At 38.8% G+C, this 18,334-nt stretch overlaps 1 protein-coding gene across 10 annotated transcripts in view; it reads right to left on the bottom strand.

Moving 5' to 3' along the window:
- Positions 1-18,334, bottom strand: part of LOC102908704 (ankyrin repeat domain-containing protein 26-like) — a 37,274-nt gene that overhangs the window by 16,074 nt on the left and 2,866 nt on the right. For 4 of the 10 annotated variants that reach the window (XM_076573852.1, XM_076573853.1, XM_076573856.1 and 1 more), the window contains exons 3-9: positions 17,563-17,755; positions 13,320-13,503; positions 11,269-11,406; positions 5,097-5,167; positions 4,521-4,614; positions 960-1,250; positions 623-868 (exon numbers count right to left, since the gene is read on the bottom strand). In XM_076573852.1, coding sequence (XP_076429967.1) covers positions 623-868; positions 960-1,250; positions 4,521-4,614; positions 5,097-5,167; positions 11,269-11,406; positions 13,320-13,503; positions 17,563-17,755 — 1,217 coding nt within the window. The remainder of the gene's footprint in view (positions 1-622; positions 869-959; positions 1,251-4,520; positions 4,615-5,096; positions 5,168-11,268; positions 11,407-13,319; positions 13,504-17,562; positions 17,756-18,334) is intronic. The other 6 variants (XM_042278953.2, XM_076573855.1, XM_076573859.1 and 3 more) reach the window with 4 other exon arrangements.

Genomic DNA, 18,334 nt, shown 5'->3' with positions numbered 1-18,334 from the left:
AATGATGCTAAATTCTAAATATTTTTCATTCATATGAATTACATCAAATTTGAACTTAAAAATGGAATCATTCATTTATGTGTTACCATTATAATTTTTTGTGGTGCTGAGCATTGAATACATGTGCTTAAGCATGTGCTCTAACAATGAACTATGGTCTCAGATCAATACTATTCACTTCATACTCACACAATCTGACAATTTTTAAAGTTGAACAAGGTAACTTAAGTACAATTCAAAGTGCAATTTTGTGCCATATTTTTTTCTTCCTAAATCATATTTTATGTCAGCTAGTCTTAAATACCAAATGATTCTCTAAGAAAAATAATTTTGCGTAGTCAGTTCAGTTACATCAGTGGAACTATTTCAAGGGAAAACAGGCATTATCTGCCTTCCAAAATTTCTAATATAACATTTGTATTCTTTGAGAGTTTCATAGAATGTATTTTTAATGTATTTTATCATATTCATCCCCTCCTTCCCTTCAAGTGCTCCTACATCTAATTTCTTATTATCTTTCTTTTCTTAAAAATAAAAATGTACCAATTTGTGCTGTTCATATACTCATGTGTGTCAGGGCTATCTACTGGATCATGATTGACTATACCCTCTAAAAACCTACTCTCTCTTCCCTAGAAGCCATCAACTGTCCATAGTTCCTTAGTTGGGAGAGGAACTGAAGAACCCCATCCCACTTCATTTTAAATGATGACTGGCTCGATTTTGTCCATGTCTTTTGCAGGCTATCACATCTGCTGTGAGTTTGTGAGTTCAGCTGTCTGGCTGTGTCCAAACGACACTGTTTCAGTCTGGTCCTCCCTAACCTCTGGCCTTTTCCACATTTCTTAAAAATGTATAAAACAGATTGCTACAAAAGAAATAGAAGGAACACATACAGCATATACACCCAAAACATAACTTGCAGTAAAAAGAATTAAGACATATTGTATATAATTAACCTGCAAAAATAGGTTGACTTGTTTTAATTTTTGCACTAACTCCTGCTTTGTTTTCTCTTCAATTTCCCATTTATACTGTTCTATTTGACCACATTCTATCATATTCTTTTCCATGTGACTTTTGAGGTTAACTATTTCTTGTTCTAACTTCTTTTTATGCTTCTTTAATTTTTCACATTTCTTTTGTATGGTTTTCATGGACAGTAACTCCTGCTGAAGCAGCTGATTTTCTTTATGTAGATGTTGACATTTGGAAGATGCAGTTTCCAGTTTTGCAGTAAGATCATCATTCTGTAGACATAAAATAATATGCTTTGGTGCTGAGGCAAGTGGGTTGAGAATAGTCTAATAGAAAACAAGTAAAATCTGACACAGTTTTAGTTGGGACAAAGTACCATTCTAATTGATTCTTTCAGATTTATTTATTTATTTATTATGTATACAGTGTTCTGTCTGCACGCATGCCTGCAGGCCGGAAGAGAGCACCAGATCTCATTACAGATGGTTGTGAGCCACCATGTGGTTGCTGGGAATTGAACTCAGGACCTTTGGAAGAACAGCCAGTGCTCTTAACCCCTGAGCCATCTCTCCAGCCCCCTAATTGATTCTTACAACACTGTTGTTACTCAAAAAGTCAACAAGGAAAAAGTCACCAAAGTCACAAAAATATGGTCTTCATATCCATTATCTTTGTTACAAAAATGTTATTTTTCTACACTTTTGTCTTAACATGAAGTTACCCCTTAGAAGAAAGCTTCTTATGGCATCTATATTCACTTTTAAAGAAGACAGATCCATTTGTCAAAGGTGCATTCCTGGTGACCTTATTTCCTCCAAGTAGGCCCCAAATCTTTATACCATATTCAGCTATGAATCCATGGATGCATTAATCTATTGTTGATTTTAGTACCTCTATGGGCCAATCATTGATAAGTGATTGGACCCATCAGCTGGGGCACAAGCCTTTAACATATGAGGCTTTGGGAAATACCACCTATCCAAGCTGTAATATTCTCCCTCTGGGCCCTAAAGACTCATTCATGGTCTTGTCGTAATGCAAAATGTATTTTGTGTACATTCAAAGTTCCAACAACTTTTTGTTGACTAGTTGGGTTCTAAGTTGCAAGCAAACTCATAACTGTGAGTTGAGCATCGTGTAAGGAATTCTGGGAAACAATATCTTAGGCAGCTTTGTGTCAGAAGTGTGTCAAGTCGTCCTCAATTCTCAAGCCTTTTAAACATGAACTTACCCTTTTGTAACCTTCACCCACTTGCTGCTGTGGTGGTTTTGCTGATACCTGAAATGACCTCAAGATATCTTTCTGACTGTCCTAGTGAAAAATACTTGGCTTCTTTTTTTATATAGTTGTTTTTGTTTGTTTGCTTTTGCTTTATTTTATTTTATTTTATTTTTAAGATGGTCTGACTATGTAGCCTTGGCTCACTAAATAGAGCAGGCTGGCCTTGAACTCATAAAGATCTGCCAGCCTCTGCCTCCTGAGTACCGGAACTAAAGATGGGTGCCACCATGCCCTGCTCACTGGCTTCTTTTAAACCAGTGTTTATCTCTGCAGATATGATGCCTTCCTTCACCCCAGCTTTACACAGGCATAACTACAAAATTTTAAAAAATTGTCCAATCATATTTTTGCTCCTAGCTTTTAGTAAACACCTGGTTAAATCCAGCTAGCAACAGTGATGCAACAGCCTGAATGTCAGGCTGCCTAGAAATTTCTTCTTCCACCAGTTAAATTAATTTATCACTTTAAACTTAGTGTCATACAGTCTTAGGCCATGAACAAAATGAGAACATGCTCTTTGTAAGGAAAAAAAACATGAATGCCCTATGAGTCTAACCTACAATGGAGTCCTTGTTCATATTGGAAACTTGAACACAGCTTATACTCTTCACATTCTAGTCTTCTGAGCTCCCAGACAAAAGTTCTCTCAAAGATTCTATAAGCTGCTTTTTCAAATATTTCCAAATTCTTCACACAAACTGGTTCCAGCACCTACAAACCACATGGTTAGATTTTTGACACAGCAATCTCTCTGCTTCTTGGTACTAGTATTCTACTGGTCAGGTTTTTCTGCCTCTGGTACAGTTAATTGGGAAAAAAGAAGATAGATTTATTTTGGAACATGGTTTCAAAGGTTTTTGTCCTTAATCACATGAACCTATCATTTTATGCCTGGAGTTAGGCCAAATGCATGGTGGCCTGAATATATTACAGAGGAGAAACCTCACTTAATAGAAGCCACAGAGCAGAGAAACAATGTTGAGGCCAAGGACAGATGTGCCTCCAGTGACATACTTCCTTCAATTAGACCAGCCATGAATCATGAGTGTGTTAGTCCATGAATGAAATTAGTGCCATGATGGCCCACTTCCCTCCAGCGGCTGGATCCATCAGCTGTCGATCAACTCCTTAGCATGTAAGTCCTGTGTGCAGTGGATGGGAGCTGGGAGAATGACTCCATATCCAAACCTATCGCTGTGATAACTGTAGTCTTATAATGGAATTGTACGAACCTAGTAATTGTGACTTTAAAAACCACCCACTGGGAGCAACTACTTCCTTGTTTTAGTGTTTATATTGCAAACTTATGATCTTAAGGTCTACAGGTGAGAACTTAAGGGCATGTATGACAGAATTCTGTTCTTCTTGGGAAACAGAGTTTTTAATATACATGATTATATTGACACACTGAACATCTTTTTTTTTCTAAGATTGGACAGTTAAGTCTTTGGCTAATGATCACCGATTAATATAAAAATTATTTTCTAAAATCCAAAGAGCAAATCACTGCCCTCTGGAAAAAATGTTTATATAATGACCTAGTACTCATTCCTGATGATATATAAATTATAAGAAATTCATTATCAAAATTTTGTGGGAAAGGCTTAGATTAAAATAGATAACTACAAAATTTAGTTAACCCAAATCCTAGATCAAATAATTACTTTATTATAATTTTAAAAGTTGTTCTAAAAGTCAAGCAGAGATTCAAGCACATACTTAGAATGCATAGTTTAGGCTTGGTATGTAGCTCAGTGCTAATAATACTTGCTTTGCATCTGTCAGGTCCCGGGTTTAATCCTTGTGCCACAAAAGTCATAATAACCATAGCAATAATAGCTACATTAATAAAAGAAATGTATTCCTCTTGTACATTGTACCTAAATTTTACACATTATTTACAAATCAACCTGGTAAGAGAAGCATTATCAGTAATAATCAAAACATGGAATATCAATAATCAAAACATGGAAGACGCTGACCTGTCCTTCAGGGGGTGAGTGGCTAAAAACATACAGCGTACAAATTGGCTTTAGACTCTCACAACATTTTTATTTAAAATTTACCACCCAAATCATTAATGTTATGATGTCAGAAAACTTCCACAAAGAATACTATTTGTGTTACTAAAATAATTTTATGTATTGGTATGAATGCAAGTGTGTTTACCAATGAAAATGCCCTACTACCTAAAATATTCCAAATACTAGAGAAATAAAATTTTCTTTTCAGTATTACAAGAAATAAGAGAATAACTTACCAAAATTTCCCTTAGTAGGTTTTCCTTTAATTGTTCAATTTTCTCTGCTTGTTTTCTTGCTGTAGCTTTTAACTTGCAATTTTCAAGCCCAAGTCTATTATAATGCACATTTAAAAATAGTTACCCTCACATGCCAATTTTAAAAACAACTCACAATTTCTCAACAAACATCTTGAATAATAATTATTTAAATTCTTAAAAATTAAAAAGTAACTGGAGGCAGAGGCAGACAGATCTCTATGAGTTCAAGGCCAGCCTGGTCTACAGAGTGCATTCCAGGGCAGCCAGAGCTGTTACACAGAGAAATACTGTCTCAAAAAAACAAAAACAAAACAAAACAAAACAGAAAATGAAAAATAAATGTATCATTTTTCTAGCTATGTTTTGTAGATAATGTGCAACACTTAGGTAGTGTGCAAAGTTTATTATGTTGCTGAAGTGCACCCCAAACCTCAATTGTGCCCTTCAAGTAAATCAAGACTAAACCTCAGAAACTGTCATGACCGGTCTAAGTCTCAAACCATACTATGTATTTGCTTTGTAAATACTCAAGCCATTTTGCATGCTGCCTTGTACTTCTGAATGCAGTCGTGCATCTTCTTAATGCATTGTGCAGGCTCTATGTGTTGGTCCAGTGCTTCTTGCAACTAAAATAAAGGAAAACATCCTTTACTAATCATCAGGGGTAAATATGCCCATTCTGCGTTTTCAGTGTAAAATTTCAGTTGACACTGTAGCCTTTTACCCGAAGACTGTGCATTGCTACTCTTTTGTTGTTGCAACTGCAAAATTATCCAATTTAGCACAGATATATCCAAAAGAATTCCTCACAACAAGACAGAGGGAGCTTATGATTTACAGAGCCTAAACGATGCTAGTAGTCCTTTAAAACATTTGTTGATACCTGAACTAGGACTGAAAAGAACCACTGTTTTTGATTTATATATTATCATGTTAGTTACTTTTCGTGTCACTCTAGCATAATACCTTACAGCAATAATGAGGAGGATTCATTTGGGCTCACTCATGATTTGAGTAAGGTATGTGGCGGTGGGTGGGAGAGGCTTACAGCTGTGGTGGAGGAGCCTGAGGCAGCTGCCCACAACCTGGCCGACCCTGCAGCCGAGGGACATGCTAACACTTCATTTCCACGCTGGGATTCTGGGGGCTTGATCTTGTGAGGCCTTGTGGATGGGGTCACTGACTCTGTGACTTCATGTGTGCAGTGGCCCTGTCATGTCTGGCCAACACTGTTTTGCTGCAGGCACTTAACTACCATGGCTCTTACAATTTTCTGTCCCCCTTTCTGCAGTGAACTCTGAACCTTTGGAGGACAGAATGTGATATAGATGTCCCATTTAGAGGTGAGCACCCCACAATCCCTTACACTACGCATATTGACTGGTTGTGGGTGTATGTATTTATCATCATTATCTACTGAAAAAAACAAACCCTACTTACAACCTTCTAAGGCTTCTTTATCCCTGAGCTACAAATTCTCCAGCCCCACTTCTTGGTACCATTTTTCAGTGTTAGTTTCTTTCCTCATTGCCGTGATATAAAACCTGCCAAGAAGTGACTCAGGAGGAGAGGAATTTATTTTATCTCAGTTTTATGTGGGGAAGGCGGGGCAGCTGGGTACATGCTGGCAAGAACTTGCAGCGCAGTTTGCTACATTTCTAAAAATCAGAAGCAGAGACTAGACATGAAGCAAGGCCAGCCGATATGCCCCAAGACCCACCTCCCTGCAACCCACTTCCTTCATCTAGGCCTCACTTCCTCAAGGTTCCATAACTTCCCACAACAGACCAAGTTTTTAAACACATGAGCCTGTGGAAGACATTCTGCATTCAAGCCTAATAACACTGACAACAACAAAATGGATAAAATGGAGGAAAACAATACATTCCCCGTGGTGAAAATTGAAATCATTGTGTTCCAAAGGCCACCTCATGTGTGATCTGAAATGCCCATACAGATATAAATGAGTGTAACTATTCCAATGATGGTAGTAATTTAAACGATACGTCCAGAGTCTACACCGAAGTCTAAATGCTGAGTCTGAAGGCCAGATTCAACTATTACTAGCTTTGTGATACCAAGTAAGTTATCTTTCCATGTCTGTGTCTTCTCTGTAAAATGGAGACAATACTAGTAATTACAGGGTATACATAAAGAACTTAAACAGGTTGATAAATTATTATTGTACTTTATGTTTATTAAAACTTGATGTTCGGGCTGGAGAGATGGCTCAGAGGTTAAGAGCACTGACTGCTCTTCCAGAGGTCCCGAGTTCAATTCCCTGTAACCACATGGTGGCTCACAACCATCTGTAACAAGATCTGGTGCCCTCTTCTGGCCTGCAGTCATAATAATACATAAATAAATAAATAAATAAATAAATAAATAAATAAATAAATAAATAAATCTTTTAAAAAAAATCTTGATGTTCTAGGTAAGTGGCATGCCAGTGGAAGAAATAATCTATGTGAAGAGGACAGAATCATTCTTTCCTTCTAGGAAGTGCAAGAAATGGAGACTATGAGGCCCAGGATACATTCTTAATACCCCATGAAGCCATTAACAACACTAACCAATGGTACCTTTGTCCACTTATCATTATTTAAGCCCATTTGTTCTCAGGCCTCCTTGGTGGACAGCGATGATGAAGAACAATGCAAACGCTTCCTCTTGGGTTTAGTAGTATGCAAGTGGCATGATCATCAGAGGTAAGCTAGAGCCAATGGCCTAAACATATTAGACTGCGGTAAGATTCCTGAATCATTTCATTCCCAGTCACTGTTCGTGCTGGGATGCTTTAGCGTGACTCTGATGAATACTGAAGACTATATGAAATGATGGCATATCAGAAAAGTTGTATCCAGAGCATTTTAGCTGGTAAATTACTATACAGCTATAAATCCCAGCTCCAATTGCATAATGAAGAATGATGGCAACTCTCATTCTTTATCCATAGTGAGAAAAATGCAAAACAATTCTTCACTGTTAAAGTGAGTGCTATTAATTTTATATTTAATTCCATAACATTTAAAATGAGAACCTTATTATGTCATTGTCTTAAATAAATGATTGCTATAATATGAAGAATGTCATTTATTTTGTCTTTTTCTTTTATTAGCATAATTTCACTGTGCATAGTGGTGAGTTTCAAAAATACATTTTCATCTGTGTATATCATATGCTTTGACCACATTTAACCCTAGTCAGTGTTCTTTCCATCTTTCCCCTTTAGGCTAGGGCAGCTCCTTCACTTCCCCTAATAGTCTGCCTACCACTTTCATAACATTCATATGCACCACATGAATATATATTTTGTTCTTTTTTATGGCATAATAAAACTCCAGTGTGTAAAATGCCATTTTCCCCTTTATTCACTGATGTATTGATAAACATCTAAGATGGTTCCTTAAGTTGACTGCTGTGAATAATGCTACAATAAATAGGGCTCTGCAAGCATCTGTGTAGTCTGCTGACTTAGATTGGAAGAATTAATCTTATCCTAACAATTGTTAAGTACATGTATTTACAATTTATTTAACAATGAGACATCTAGCCTTGTGTGGTAGCTTATACCTGGAATGCAAGTATTTGGGAGGATGGGGCAGGAGAATCACCACAAGTTCCAGTCCTACTCAGCCTATATATCGATTTTCAGATCTATCTGGGCTGCAACATAAGACCTTGTGCTCCCAAGCAAGCAAGCAAGCAAGCAAACAAACAAACAAACAGAATAGATCACCAAGAACAGAAGAAGAGAAATGGTAAAGCCAGCATATACAACTCTGAGAATAAAATCCAGAAGTAGGGAGATATGCATATTATACTTCATAAATGAGAGCCCATGGTAGCATTCTCAGTAATAGCCAGTTTGGTGGTTTGAGTGATCTTGTGGGCCACAAGAATATATTATAGAGATTCAGCTGTGTATTAGAGCTATACTTGGACCGGAAAAGGGTCTGTCAAATGGAAAGCCACTTATCACGAAATATTTGGTGTTACATAGCTTTAATATTTAGCTGCATCTTGCTATGAATTCCTTGAGCTCATAATTCTCCCAGAATGTGTGTATGTGTGTGAACCTCCATCTTGGGCATTACACTCAAAGTATTTGGATAAAATCACATAGGGGGAACCTTCTGGCTCTGAGCTCCTGACTCCCTTTTTAGCATTTGAATTGGGTATCTGCCTTTTGCAAATATTTCCTTTTAGCCCCATCCAAAGATAGGACCAGCCCCAAAGAAAGCATTAAAAGACAAGAGAGGAACAAAACGCTACCAGACCACCTGCTAGACGCCTGAAGCCCCTGAACTAGGTGAAACATCCTTTCAGAGACAACATGGCTCCCAGGCCAAGTGCCTGGCTCTGAGGTTCACAGCTTTGCTTCCTGTGCCACTGCCCCATAGCAACTTCTTAGATCAAAAAGGTTTCCTCTCACCAGGTGCTTCAAGCTGTGATGCAGATTGACTGGCTATCAGTTCTCCTCCCCCGCCCTGTCAGAAAACTGGTAGCAGATAAAAACAGTGGCAGTTTTATTTTTAGTGACTTATAGATTTCTTCATCTTATCACCTGTAAGTTTATAATTTGAGCACATTTATGGTAGACTCGCAACGTTTCCACCTAACCACAGTAAGAATATATTCCTAGCACATAAATTCCTTCTCTGATTTATTTCAGCTCCTATCTAACTCTGCCTTTATTCTCTTCCCCTTTGGGGGTTGCAATGAAGTTGCCAGGAAGCTTCTGGTAGGGACCTTACAATTCTTATGTGTATTGTAAACATGAAGGTGTGCTGGCTTGGGAAAGACACAGACAGGTCCCAATAGAAGCCGGCGGAATGTTGGACAGAATGATCATGGAGGACGAATAAACGAGTTGGCGGAAAGAGCTCCCTGTATCTAGATTCATTCCCACACCCCTGGCAGCATCACTTCCGGGCCCCTGGGATAGTATAACATTAAGGCTGGTCCTATAATATTATACCAAAGAGTGAGAACGGCTCACATATTTAAATGCCTGGTCCCCAGTTGGCAGAACTGTTTGGGAAGGATTAGGAGAAATGCTACTCATAATTAGTCTCTCTCTCTCTCTCTCTCTCTCTCTCTCTCTCTCTCTCTCTCTTTCTCTCTCTCTCTTTCTCTCTCTCTCCCTCCCTCCCTCCCTCCCTCCCTCTCTCTCTCCCTCCTCCCTCCCTCCCTCTCTATCTTCTTTTTGTGGGTAGGGGTGTGAGCTCTCAGCTACTACTTCAGCACCATGTCTGCTGCCATGCTCCCCACCAGGATGGTCATGGACTCAGCTCGGAAGCTGTAAGCCCTACTAAAGTCTTTGTTCTGTAAGGTGCCTCAGTCATGTCTCTTCCCAGTAAAGAGAAGTAACTAAGACAGCCAGCAAGTGGAGCCTTGGCATCTCCCAGCCTATGGATGGATAAGTGGTGCAGACCCACAATAAACAGAAGGAAAGAAGGGCTGACGTTTGGAATAACACAAGTCACATATTTTAAGATAAATAAGCCACACAAAAGGACTATATATGGGACTCTGTGTGCTGAGAAAAAGGAAACTAAAGAGACAAGGAACAGGTTGGTGGGTTTCCTGTACAGGAGTAGAGGGAGGGACTAGTCCCTAGGGGGTTCCCAGATAAGAGTGAATGGTTTCTTTTTCAAAGTAATAAAAATGTTCTAAAATTGCCTATGGTGCTAGACGTGGTTATGAAACTGTGTGTATATTAAGAAGCAGTGAATTCTATATGTTAAATGTATGAACTATTTAGTGTGTCTGTTATATCTAAATAAAGTTGCTTTTAACACTCCACTGACAAAATCTAGATAATTTTCTCATTGATTTACCTTGAATAGAAGTACTATACTTGTTCCTCCTATTTCTGTGCTTTAAAGATATGCCTAAAATGAAAGGGAAATGCCTCATCTTTCAAGTGCTTTAAATACTTTTTGAGAAAGCTATAATGGCCTTTCTGTAGAGTCATCTTGAAATACGTGTCTGAACTAAATATGTCCAGTTCTGAGGTTAGGAATATGGCTCACTGTGAGAGCAACTGGACAGCATGTGTGAAGCCCTGGACTCCAGCCACCGCTGCGGAAATCACAACACAGAAACAAAAGCCTTTGTTCTGTGTGAAACTTAGTGGTAGCATGGTTCTCTGTCTATGTTACAATATATCATTGCTGTCAAAAGCTCTTTGTACTGAAGTAAAGAATTAGAGAAAACTGTCACTCTTCTGAAAAAGAAGGAAATGACATCTAAAATATGATCTCCCCTGACTGTGCTTTTTCTCTTTACCAAGAGTTGGAACAAATAAGCAAATCTCTCTATTACCAGATCAAGAGGGAGAAATCACAGTCCCAAAGCAGATGATACATTGTTACCAGCAAGGCTTTTGTGACCACATAAAAATGAATTCTTATGGGAAATTCTAAGACCCATTCTTTGGATGAGGTCATTGTGAAGGACGTTACTCCAGGCTATCTAAAATTGACCTGGAAGAGGCCACTGTGAATGTCATTACTATGTTATAGACAATTGGACTTGAATTAACACTACTTAATCCAATTTGCTGAAAAAGCTATTCTCACATCAAAGGATGCATATTAAGTATATCCACATAGGATTTTGAAAAGTGCTCTGTACCTTTCATGAGCCCTCTAATTGTTTTTGAAAACCATGTACACATACAATTCCATACACAAGACTTGAAAGTGACTGAAGAAAATACCTGAGAACTAATTTTCTCTTGTGCCATTTTTAGTTCCTTTTGTTTGTGAAGGTGATTTGCCAGGATCTCATCCTGTAAGATTCTGGCATTCTGTTCTTGCAAAAGCTGCCTTTCAGTGCCATTTCGTTCCTCTATAGCCTAGACACATTTAGAGAAGTTTTATTCTTATACCACTTGGTAAGATGGGGGGGGGGTGTCTAAAACCATATTAAGAGACAAACTTTGAAAAAATGTTTAAAGAGCAGATAAAACCCACAAGAACCTGCCTCCCACATGAATTACCCAACATTTACTTCATAAATGACAGCCAGCTTTTTCAACAGTAAAATCAAAACCTTGGTGCTGGGGATACAGCTCAGTTGGCAGAGTGCCTGCCTGAGGCCCTGGGTTCCATCCGGAACACACTGTCAAATCGAGGACTGTGGAACATGCCAGTAATGCAAGAACTCAGAGGCTAGAGGCAGGAGGATTAGGAGTTAAGGTTGTTTTAGGCTACATGGTGAGCTCAAGAATGTCAGTCTCAAGTAAGATACTTGAAGATGATACTGGAGGAAGAAAGGTGCAAGCTGAGTCTAAATGGACCCAACAGAGGTCCCCAGGGTACTAGGGCTCCATAAAACCACCATTTAAGTCCTAGATAAGTAACATTGCTTCATTATCCTTACTGCACCTTCTACTTGGACTTTGTATGACCAATAGGGGAGCAGGGAGGACTTAGATGACCATGGACTATCCAATCCAAAGCCTATTTAGGAGACTTCCAGCCTCAGGCCCCTCCCATCTCAAGGGGTTGCTTTTTGCCTTCTTGTTTTCTCTATTGCTTGGTCTTTTGTTTTTTCCTAGATGCTCACTCAATTCTTTGTTAATCCCAAGGAATGAGCTTGCCAATCCCCTAGATGACTACCAGCACTCTCATGGACACTATTTTATTTAAAACATAAATAGCATTGTTAGTCACAGACCACATAAGAGGCAGGAGGTATGGTGGGCAACCAGCTAGTCATGTACCACATGTGACTTCCTTCCTTGAATGGATGAAAAGCTCTTTGGTAGAGCCAAGACAGTATGCATAGGGCATATAGCCTTCTCATTAGCTAGGCCCATTATGCGCACAAAAATGACCAATCCCTGTAGAGTGCTGTGGGATAATGCTTTTGTATACTGGTTTAATAAAACGCCAATTTGCCAGTAGCCAGTCAGGAAGTGTAGGTGGGATAAGCAGACAAGGAGAATTCTGGGAAGAGGAAGAGCTTCCAGGAGTCACCAGCCAGACATAGAGGAAGCAAGATGACAAGGCAGAACTGAGAAAAGGTACCAAGCCATGTGGCTAAATAAAATAAGAATTATGGGTTAATTTAAATGTAAGAGCTAGTCAGTAATAAGCCTGAGCTAATGGCCATACAGTTTGTAATTAATATAAGCCTCTGTGTGTTTACTGGGGTCTGAGTGGCTGTGGACCAAGCAGGACACAGGAAAACTTCCAACTACAGTAGAACTACCCCAGGCTCCATTGAATTCTCTCTATAAAATCCATGACAGACAAAGGCAACACAAATGGTCAGAGCAATACAAGGGCATTTCTCATGTGGAGCCTGTCCTATTGTGGATTCATTCTCAATTTTCCTTAATGAATCTGTATTTTCCTTAATTTTTTCTGTGTCTACATTTCCTCATTCTTTGTAGACATGAAACAATGAACTTGGAAGCTACTGATTCAGAGTGGCTGTGGACACAACTGAGTTTGCATGACCTAAGCCTCCCTAGTAAGCATAAAAAGAGAGCCAAGAAAGTCTCCATTGCTCTCAAAGATGCCACAAGAATAAGATTTTATTGCCTGGGTGAAGAGCTAGATGTTCTATACTTGTGTGAGTGCACATTTTTGATGATTGTGGATCAATATGCCAAACATATTTCTCAGATCATGCCCCCATATGTAAATAAACATATGATTATGTATGTTTATATTCAATATACTCAAATGAATAAGCAATATTATCCCTTTAAAAATAAAATAAAAGCAAAATATAATTTTAAATGTATGATTAACTTACTTCATTAAGATTGTTTCTCACAGTCTTCAATTCCACATCCAGTTCCCTAACACGGATTTCAAGTTTTTGTTTCATTTTAACTTCTTTATTACATTGCTCTTCTTTTTCTCTCAGCTGCCCCTTAATTTTTTCATAAACCCAGTCAGCACTTTTTCTCTTCTCCACTTCTTGTTTTAAAGCAAATCTGCAGTATAAAAATGCTTATGTTAGGAAAGCATTTTGTTAGAAAATGTTTGTTTTGCTGGGCTCGTTGTATATTGATTTATCCTAAAGTATCTATTTAACCCTCCGCTGAAGTACTCTTGCTTACTGTTGCTCTTTCTGATGTCCACTCCTCCAATTTCAAACACACACAAACTGGGCACAGGTTTTCAAGCAGTTAGTGACCCCAATACTAGTCAGAGAGAATATCAAGTGAGACACCAGCAGAGGCAGACAATGCTGTCACCTTCATCAAGGTGACACACTCATGAATACAGACTGGCACACACTTGCCACCTTACAAAATTTAAAGGAATCAGAGAGGAACCTAAATCAAGTGTTCTGTCTCTTATAGCACACCAAAGTGTGGGGGGGATACTTGTCCTTGTGGGCCTTTTTGCAACGCACAACCCAGTATATATGACTCATTTGAACAACTTTATGTAGGTCATAAAGAGGAGGTGCTTTGGGCCCAGCTAGTTGTCATTGGACTCCACAGCAAATTTCCTGTCTAATGTAAAGCACTGGGTTTTGTTCTACACAGAAGCAAATCACACACACACACACACACACACACACACACACACACACACGTGCACAGACCTCTAGGCGTCCACAGGGTCCCCAATCCTCCTAGTCCCACCACCTCCTCCTGTACTACGGCCAACATCTAGGCTTCCACCAAGACCCACTCTACCATCATCTGCCCACTGGACCCTTCATGCAGCCTTCACAATGCCACTCCATATGTAGACTACCCATGTCCTCCTCCAGGGTCTATCCAGGTGAGTACTCATGCCCTCTTCATCCACACCTTTTCTACAGTAGACTAGATTTATCCTTGCTCTTACAATGAGTGCACCAGTCTAGCCAGGCCTTCCCTGCCTTCACTGCAGAGGAGTTCTAGGCTTGGCCCAGTATCCTCCATACCTACCTGCCACACAACAGGATTCTCCCAAGTTATGGCCAATCTTCCCACTCAGACCTATCGATCCTCACACTCTCATCTTGGAACAAGAAGTACATCCTGTGTACCAGGCTAGTCTCCTTTGCCCACCTGGCTGCCATTTCTAATCTCTAGATTCATCCTGACCCAACATCTTTTCTCTTCCCAACTCTGCTCCATCCATAACAAACTTAAAGCTAAGAAAGCAAGTCTATATTCCCAGATCTCATCTAAGGAATACTAACAATATAAAGGATCAAGGTGATGTCTTCTCTCCAAAATCTACCAGTCCTGTAGACATGTTTGCCAATGAGATTTATCTAGAAGAACTCCAAGACATAGAACAATTATAAACCTTCTCAGAGAATTCAAGCAGTTTAAAGACAACACAAAGAAACAGTTTGGTAAGAAAAGAGCTTAAGGAGAATAAACACCTGAGTGACGCCCAAGAAAACACAAACATAAAAGGCTGATGGAAGTGAAAGCAGCAATCCAGGACTTGAAAACGGAATTAAATAAAGAAATAGAAACATTGGAGAGGACGCAAGCTGAAATGAAGATGGAATTGAAAGCGCAATAGCTCAACCAGAGAACTTAAAGTAAAGCCTGTTGGGGAATATTATTTTAAGGTGTGTTACTTTTGTTTATGTTGCATTTGTTTAATTCTGTAAAGCTGTGTTACTGTGCCTGTCTAAAACTCCTGATGGTCTAATACAGCTCTGAATGGCCAATAGCAAGGCAGGAGAAAGGATAGGTGGGGCTGGCAGGCAGAAAGAATATATAGAAGGAGAAACCCTGGAGGAGAAAAGAAGTAGTCAGAGAAGGAGGAGGACTCCAGGGACCAGCCACCCAGTTACACAGCAAGCCACAGAGTAAGAGTAAGATTTATAGAAGTAAGAGAATGGAAAAGTCCAGAAGCAAAAGACAGACAGGTTAATTTAAGTTAAGGAAAGCTGGCTAGAAACATGCCAGGCTAAGGCTGTGCATTCATAAGTAATAATAAGGTTCCATGTGTGATTTATTTGGGAGCTGGGTGGCAGACCCCCAAAAAGTAAAAAGAGAAAAAACAAACAACAACAAAAGTCTAACAAATAGAATGAATCAAGTAGAAGACAGAATGTCAGGTCTGGAAGGTAAAATAGTGGATCTAAACCAAATAAACAACAAACATGAAAAAATTAAAAACAGAAAAGGAACACACAGGAAATGTGGGGCACCATTTTAAAAAAAACCTTTGAATTATAGGGCATAGACAAGGAAGAAGAATCCCATCAATGGCATAGACTATGTCTTCAACAAGATCATAGAAGAAAATGTCCCCAAACTAAGAAAAGACACACTCATATGAATATAAGATGCACACAGAACACAAAATAAGCAAGAACAGAAAGAAAATCCCCAAAATCCCCAAGCATGCCATTGTTAAAACACGAAGTAACAAAGAAAGTGTATCAAAAGCTACAGGAGAAGTAAATGCAAGTCAGATACAAATGAAAATCCATCAGAATACAGAATAGAATTTCTCTATGAAAACTTTGAAAGCCAAAAGAGTCTAAAGCAATGCATACCAAGTCCCCCAAACTAATAACAGCAAACCAAAGTTTAATATACTTAGCCAAAGTACCTACCATGATTGAAGGAAAAGAAAAACTTTCTACAATATTGACAGCCTAAAAAATGTATATCCAACAAGCCAAACTTGAAGAAAATATAGGAAGCATTATTTCAGGCTGAAGAGTATGAACATAGGAGAGAGACTATAAAGAGGAATACAAAGCCATAATTGCTAAAACAAAAAAAAATGCTGCTGAGAATACAAAAAAGACCAAAAATCAGCAACACAATCACAACTAACACACATTTCAATAATAACTTGAAATATCAACAGCCTCAGTTCTCCAATCAAAAGACGCAGACTGACTGGATCCAGAGACAAAACCTACTTATCTGCTGCCTATAAGAAGCATATCTTAGTTTTAAAGACAGGCACTGCCTTTAAAAACAGGGTGAAAGACTGCACCAAAGTACTGCAATCAAATGGGATCAGGAAGCAAGCATCTGTCACTATCTTAATATATGACAAAACTGACTTCAAACGAAACCAGTCAGAAGATGTAAAGAGTATGGAAACTTTATCCAATCAAGGGAACAGATAAGCAAGAAGACATTACTATCCTAAACATATGCACCAAATTCAGGGGTGCCCAATTTCATGGAAAAATCTACAGCTGGAATTAAAGACATGGATTAGCATCAATCCATTAATGGTAGGTGATTTCAATAGCAGACACTTCTCTACTTTACATATCTGTCTACTTAATGTCCCCACCAACTGGAGTGAGGCTGTCTCTGACTCTTGCCTGCTCATGGGACCCTTTTCCTCCTAGTGAGTTGCCTCGTCCAGCCTTAATATCAGAGCTTGTGTCTAGTCTTATTGCATCTTGTTATGTCATGTTTGGTTGATACCCATGGGAGGTCTGATCTTTTCTGATGGGAATCAGGGCAGCAGTAGATCTGGGAGGGAGGGAAGGTTGCGGAGAGAACTGGGAAGAGTGGAAGGAGGGGTGGCTGTGGTCAGGATGCATTGCATGAGAAAAGAATAAAGAAAAAATACCTTAATTTGTGACTTCCTCCTTTCTTTTACTATAAAAAGTCCACAAAATTGTGACCATGTTGGTATTTTGGCCATGGCTATTGACATTTGGCTCCAGAATAAATTATTCCCTTTGAGATGATTGCTCACTTTTTGTGTCAATGCCAAAAATTTCATATTTCACAAGACTACGAAAGCTGCTTTTTTCTTCTTCCCCCTCCTCTCCTTCCTTCCCACCCTCCTGTCTTCCTTCTCTTCCCCATCTTCTTCAACAGTGTTTCCTTATGTAGTCCAGACTGCCCTTGGCCTTGAATTTGAGATTCAGTTTCCCCTGATGTCCAAGTGCAGCACTACTACAACCAGCTCAAAATTTGATTCCCTACCCCCGCCTATCGTAGCCATGGGGATAAAACCGAGGGCCTTACCGATGCTAGGCAAAGTATTCTACCACTAAGCTATCCCCTGACTGACCCTCAGACAGTTTTAACATCAAGGTGTCATACCGTAGGTTGCAGAGTTCTTGCTCCTGCTTTATTTTTTCATGTTCTGCTTCTGAGAGCTTCTTTTGTAGTCCACTCACTTCATTTTCCATAGTTCCAAGTTTTGCCATGAGTGCTTTGCAGTGACTATTTTTAAGTTGTATTAACATTTTATATGAGTGAACTGTATCTCGGATTTTTAATAGGCTACCAGAATCTGAGTCAGCAAGAAACCAATATGAAAATAAAGTATATGAGTTTGTTTTGTATATGAAGGACTGTAAGCTGTCACATTTACTCACTCTTACACTGAGCAAATATAAGGCATGTAAAGAGGCACTAAGCAGCTGAATGAGAAGAATCACTTTATGACCACATAGCACAATAGGATAGCTATGCTTAACATAATTAAATATTTCAAAATAGCTGGGAGAGAGAATCTTCAATGTTCTGACGGCAAAGGAGTAGCAAATACTTGAGGTTATAGATGTACAAAAGCTATGTTTTGGTAATTATACATTGTGCATATGTATTAAAATGCTACACTAAGCCCCATAAATATAAGTAAAGATACTTTCCTATGTGTTAGTTAAAATAAAATGCTACTTTACAAAGTGAATATTATTTTATCAAATATATGAAATACTGATAAAAATAGAAATATCCATACACATGAATATGTGTGTGTGTGTGTGTGTGTGTGTGTGTAGTAATAGACAGATAGATGATAGACCACATATATATAATGCACAAACACATGGAAATTTTAATAACATAAAAATATAAAATGTTACCC

Source organism: Peromyscus maniculatus, chromosome 6 (assembly GCF_049852395.1).
Source record: "Peromyscus maniculatus bairdii isolate BWxNUB_F1_BW_parent chromosome 6, HU_Pman_BW_mat_3.1, whole genome shotgun sequence".
Lineage (NCBI taxonomy): Eukaryota > Metazoa > Chordata > Mammalia > Rodentia > Cricetidae > Peromyscus > Peromyscus maniculatus.
The sequence above is the reverse complement of the archived record's forward strand: the minus strand, read 5'-3'. Positions and strand labels throughout refer to the sequence as shown.